General features: G+C 48.0%; 1 protein-coding gene across 1 annotated transcript; it reads left to right on the top strand.

Moving 5' to 3' along the window:
• The first annotated feature begins 1,544 nt into the window (after nucleotides 1-1,544).
• On the top strand, nucleotides 1,545-5,509 carry LOC100724927 (fatty acid-binding protein, liver-like). Its single transcript, XM_003468940.4, has 4 exons — nucleotides 1,545-1,722; nucleotides 3,132-3,304; nucleotides 4,598-4,690; nucleotides 5,389-5,509. The coding sequence occupies exons 1-4, from the start codon at nucleotides 1,656-1,658 to the stop codon at nucleotides 5,437-5,439; spliced, it is 384 nt and encodes a 127-aa protein (XP_003468988.2). The 5' UTR covers nucleotides 1,545-1,655; the 3' UTR covers nucleotides 5,440-5,509.
• The last annotated feature ends 491 nt before the right edge of the window (nucleotides 5,510-6,000 follow it).

Genomic DNA, 6,000 nt, shown 5'->3' with positions numbered 1-6,000 from the left:
CCACATCATCAGAGAGGAAGTCCCTGAATGGAAACAGCACGTGGGGCTGAGGACAATTCTGTAAATATTAAGAGTGTATAAAGTAAGGATAGAAAATAATCCTAAGGCTATGTAATAAAGTGTTGAGCTCAAAGACATTTTTTGTTTACACAGACATGCACGTACATATAATTGTGAATGGAAATGTTATCACACACATGCTTGCATACATGAGCAAACATATACAGAAATCTACACAAATGTATGTGTGTATGTACACGTAGATACACATATACTACACTTGTGTCCATTTAAACATGAGACAGGAAATGGCATGTGGCTGTAACTAGCTGAGAATGAGAGGTGACAAGATCCTGGGACACGTGCCCAGAAAAATTCCCAAAGTCGCCCATGTGGGCTTCCTGCAAGCTCTCCAGGAGGTTTTGGATAGGACGCCTTGGACAGGACAGCAGTGTGGGGGATATGAAAACAGGCCAGTCGCCATTGGGCACTGGACATTGTGTCTCTTCATGGTAGTCCATCCTAGGTGGTAGAGTGTGTTTTTATTTTTCTTTCTCCTCCTTTATTTCTTACATTTCCTTCGCTTAAGCTCATTCTGCAGAGCTCATTTTTCCCTCCTACCCTCCTGGGTTTTTTTCTTTTCTCCATCTCTAATAAATGTGAAACTCTAGTGCCATTTATGCTTGTTTTGTTCCATTCTTTGTTTGCCACAGAAAGAATCCCGAAACCACCAGTTGGACACTCCAGCACCCCAGAATCAGATTATAGATCCACTTACACAAGCAGTGGTAAAAAGTACAGTGAATATTTATGTTAAAAAATATATTGTTGCAGTAAAAGACCCGTTGCCATTAACGCTCTGCAAAATCCTCTCCTTGCTTTGAACTCGCTTACTTATCTCATGAGCCTTCTTGCTCTCCGAAGCAGCCCCGGAAGTTCTCTTTCATGTCTTCAGTCCCACTATCATCACTGCACCATGTTCTGCACTGATTCAAGGGCTTTACCTTTCATGATCCTTTGGACTCTGGGGAACAGCCAGAAGTTGCACTCTGCCAGACAGAGGAGGGGAACACGGAGGCTGAGGTCACACCATGGTGTTTTTAGAGCCTGCCACGGGAAGGCACTCAGCAGAACCATGTACCATATTGGTTCATCATCTCTCATGAGGACACCCACAAAGGAAGACTTCCAGAACTGCTTCCGAAAGTGGCAAGACTGAAGTGATGAGTGTTTGAAGCAAGTGGGGCTATTTTAGGAGAAATGATGACCATGTAGCTTTTACTTAGTACATTTAAAAATTTAAATATGGCCTGTAAGTTGTGATCTACTTAGTATGTGTATACTATGCACACCACACGCACACGCACATGCACACGCACACGCATACTGAGGTCATGAGGAGTGCAATGTCACCTTAAACACTAGAGGGCCCTGGGCTCTGCATTCGTAGCCCTTTAATATTTGCTGAATTAGAGCAAAACGCTACTGGGCCCCTCCCAGATTTTTCTTATCATTAATCATTGTTCTTGGCAGTTAATATTTGAACCTGATGACAAAGAAAATGAGGGTAAGGAGCCCCTATAAAATGGCCAGTAGTGGACAGCCAGGCCACCAGAGCTGTGGACCCACAGTAGAGAGGGAGCCTCATTGCCACCATGAGCTTCACCGGCAAGTACCAACTGCAGAGACAGGAAAACTTTGAGGCCTTCATGAAAGCAGCGGGTGAGTGCTACACAGGTCTCAAAGAACACTAGTCACTGCAGAGAAGGTCTGGCCTCTATGGGCAGTGGAAATTCAGTGTCAGGTGGGAAGGGAGGCAAAGTTCACTTTACAGAGAAAGTTCACTTTACAAAGTTCACTGATGTCTTGTCACTGGTGCCATTACTCACTGGACAAGGCTACCAAAAGGCAAGTGGAAACAGCACTCAGCTGGATGGGATCTGGAACAAGTGATCTGGAAGAAGTGTTGACTGACACTTCTAGGGAGACCCTGTTCACTCATTTATGTGTGCATGTGTGCATTCACATATTCACTCATGCACCTTCTAACGCGTTCAAGGGCAACCTCATGTCAAGTTCTGTGCTGGACCCATAGCGGGGAAACTAAGAATGAAGAACCAGACTTCCACGGTCACAGTTTAGAGAGACTCAAAAGCAGAACCAACTGTAGCAGGTTACTCCTAATATGCAGAAGGGTGGCTCTGTACCAAGCACGGAGCTGAGCACTTACTATGCAATGACTCATTTAATCCTCACCAGTTGATCTGAGTTGGGTACAATTATTTTCCCCCTTTACAATCCAGGCTGAGAAAGGTAAGCTGGCCTGACTTGAGCCACATGACAGGAAGTGTCTGGGTTGGGACTGGAAGCAGGCTCTGCTTCCCAGGGCCCTGGCTTTAACCTGCTGCCTCCCACAGTGAGGAGTGTGGAGAGAGAGATGGGTGAATGAAGGGGAGGCTGGGAAGATGAGCAGGTGCCCCTAAGCCCCTGGGGAGGGGAGGGTGTTCCAGGCAGAGAGAGCTCTGTGAGCAGAGGCTGCAGTGTGGCCACGGAGGGAGCAGAGGAGAAGAGAAAGGAAACAGCATGGACATGGGAAAGCCTGGGGTTCGGCTCTTCTTCCATCCACGAGTCACCTGCTTTTAATGTCTGGAGTCCCTTCTCTGTGCAACAGGACCTGCCACTCATGCTGTAAGAAAATCACTTGAAACTCCATTCTATAAGACCTCAAGTTACCCTGGCGTAGAGCTGCTTTCTACATGGTGTCCTGGCCTAATTATTAGCAGCCCCTTCTGTCACTTCTGCTTTGAGAGACCAAGCTTGGCAGAAGAACTCTGTGGTTCCACTAGGTGTAGAGGACAAATTGCTTACAGGCCCACAGCAGAGCCACCAGCATGTGAAGGAGCACGCGGCAAGATAGAGAATGAAGCAGGAATTCCTCATGGAGAAGAAAGGATCTAGGCCTTAACAGCCATGCCAGGCCGCGCTCCTTGCCAGGCCAATTCTACAGCCTTTGATGCTCCCAGCTCCCCAGTGCTTGTGACATCATCCTGTCAATGTAACAGCTTCTCTTGTCTAACTTGGCCATGTGATTCCTCATCTGCTGTCTCTAAACCTCACATGGTTTCCACCAGGGCTGCCAGAGGACCTCATCCAGAAGGGGAAAGACGCCAAGGGGATGATCGAAATCGTGCAGAATGGGAAGCACTTCAAGTTCACCATCACTTCTGGGTCCAAAGTGATACACAATGATTTCACCTTGGGCGAGGAGGGTGAGATGGAAAGCATAACTGGAGAGAAGGTCAAGGTAGGAGGAGCCCCTTTGCCATGCTGTTTCTAGAACTTCTCTGAAGCCTGGTCTAAGGTTTCCTCCCTCAAGGTTCCCATGACTCAAAGCTCCAACGCTGAACACCCTATTTTTAAACTCACATCTTGGGAAAAGCAGAGACCCCAGAGGAAAGCTTTTCTTGTATTCCCAGGGCTTCCTGGGGTTCTGGCCCCCAAACATGAGGTCTCCTTTGTGAGAGCACACTGAGGGAACCAAGCACAAAGCAGCATTCCAAGTCTCAAATTTTTTGACCAGGCTCCTAGGTTCTCAATTCCCCTGAAACTCCTCTGGCAATAGGTGTGGGAGGAGTCAGTTAAAACCCCTAACCCACAGCAAATCACTGTGGCCTTAGTTGAGTCTAGAGCAGTCTTGGATAAGACAATTTGGAAGAGTGCTGACAACACCAGAATCTCAAGGCTTAGGCAGGCTCTCAGAAAAAACCTCTTCACTAAGCTGATGGCCATGGATCCCTCATCTGGGCAAAGGAGAGGTCAGCCTGCCATGCTGAAGGCAGTGGGCAGGGCAGCTCCATCCCCACAGGTCTGGAGCTCCAGGACTCAATGACACCCAGCACCTGACCTCTGCTCCTCCCCATAACACACCTCACACCCCGGTGCTCCCCAGATGACTCTGTGCAGTGAGCTCAATGTGCTGTCCCCACCTCTTCCTATTGCTCTTGATTTCTCCTCTGCAGATGTCACACTGGAGACTGGAGCACATTTCAGGACTTCTTGGGTTGTGCCTATGGGAAGAGACAGCCATCATGGTTCTCCCATGGGCCTTCTCAAAGTGTCCATGGAGGGGAATTTTCAAGCTCGGCGCAATCCTGTGCTCCTGGTCGTGTTTCTGTGCTTCCTCCTCCTGGGTGGCTCAGGGTAGAGAGGAGAACACAACAGAGATGATGGGTGTTCCCGGAGGTCCCAAGCAGACCAGAGCAATATGTGTGCACACCTTGAATTCTGATTCCGCCTCCCTCCTCTGGCTTGCAGAGCTGAGACCTCTGTGCTTGTGTTCCAGTATTTGTCCTGGGCACCACTCAGCTGTCCTGTGCTCTTTTCTAGATCCCACAGCATAAACCAAAGTCTGACAGAGATGTCCTGATGTTTTCTCTCTGTCTTCCATGTTCTTCTCCCTGTTAACATGAGGCTCAGGAGCACAGGGACCAAACTGTGTTGGCTATCATCAGCTGACACCTGCAAAGGGGAACCAACTCATTAGCAAGGGTCTCGCTCTCTACAGACCCTGCCTCACAGGCCTCTCTGTCTCTGACAGGCTGTGGTTAACATGGAAGGAGACAACAAGCTGGTGACAACTTCCAAAAATGTCAAGGCCATGATTGAACTCAATGGGGACACCCTGACCAGCGTAAGTGACTCTGGGTGCTGATGCAGGAGGAGGAGGAAGTGAAGGGTGATGGACAGCTGCACCCCACCTCACCCCCTGCCTCACTTCCTTCCCTGAACCCCAAATTCCCCACCTTTCTATATCTGTTAGCACATCCCTGAGGTTCCTTGTGTATCAGGTAGTTTGCACAGCATCTCTAAGCTTCCCAACTGCAGTTTTCTAAAGGGGAAACTGAGGTATAAACAGCCATGGAAGGGCAGGGCCTGGTTCCTCTGAGCTGGCCAGGCTCTTGGGACTGCTACCCACAGCTATTCCCTTGGGAAGCACTCAGACTCAGAACTTATGAGGTGGGTGCTTAAATGTAATATTTCTGTGACTGTTTATAAATTTGAAAGCTGTAATACAGGAGGACACCCTGCTGTCCTCTCCTCTGAATGCCCCACCTCACTTCACACAGACTTCAGTGCTTGGCCTTTGGCCACAGCCTCTCCCAGTTACACAGTGAACCGGCAGTCTTTAATCTGCAACTCTGTCCCTTAAATAGTGGTTTAGGGAATCATAGAAGGCAGGACCCAGCCCAGGAAACTGTGGTCCACAGGTTCTTAGTGGGAGCATCCCTCAGCCGGGATAGTGTGGACATCAACCATGAAATTATTAGTTATTTTTTTTTACTCTTTCATATCAGGGAAACATTTTATGATTTCTTTTCTGGCTTTTAGACCTTCCAAATGGGTGACATAACTCTCAAGAGAATCAGCAAGAGAGTTTAGACAAGTCTGCATTTCACATTCTTTGCTGTTGAAATTAATGTAATGAAGTAAACTCTATTTTAAGAAACTATATTTTTTTGTGATGACCTCTTATTGATAATACTGTTTGTATTGCAACCTCTGATTGTTTGTCTTCTAGTGAACCTTTGTAACCACACATTCTCATCCACCAGGTGTGATCTGAGTTTTACTCTTGCCCTGAATACAGAAGGCAAGCTGCCTATCCATAACATAAAAGCTATGTGTGCCTGCATCTGTAGGGTGATCCTTGCATGGCCTGCTCAGGCAGCTGAATGAAAAGGAGCTGGAGCAACAGGGTGTGCAGTGGGCTGCCTTGGGGCAGCTCCACAAAAGGACAAGACAAGAAAATTTGGGTAGGTAAGGGAGAACTGTGCCCATGGGCCCCCACCACAAATAGGCACAAGGTGCCAGCTACTAACCAACCAAAGGAATAACTTTTCTCCGTACAGGAGGGCTGAGGAAGGGGCTTAGTGAGAGGAGCCAGGACTGGACAGAAGCATCTTGGGTGAACGTTCTCTCCATGCCGAAAGAAGGGAGAAA

The sequence above is a fragment of the Cavia porcellus genome, unplaced genomic scaffold (genome assembly GCF_034190915.1).
Source record: "Cavia porcellus strain 051 isolate PalLab524CR breed Dunkin Hartley unplaced genomic scaffold, mCavPor4.1 scaffold_18, whole genome shotgun sequence".
NCBI classification, from domain to species: domain Eukaryota; kingdom Metazoa; phylum Chordata; class Mammalia; order Rodentia; family Caviidae; genus Cavia; species Cavia porcellus.
This window is presented reverse-complemented; position numbering and strand designations above follow the sequence as displayed.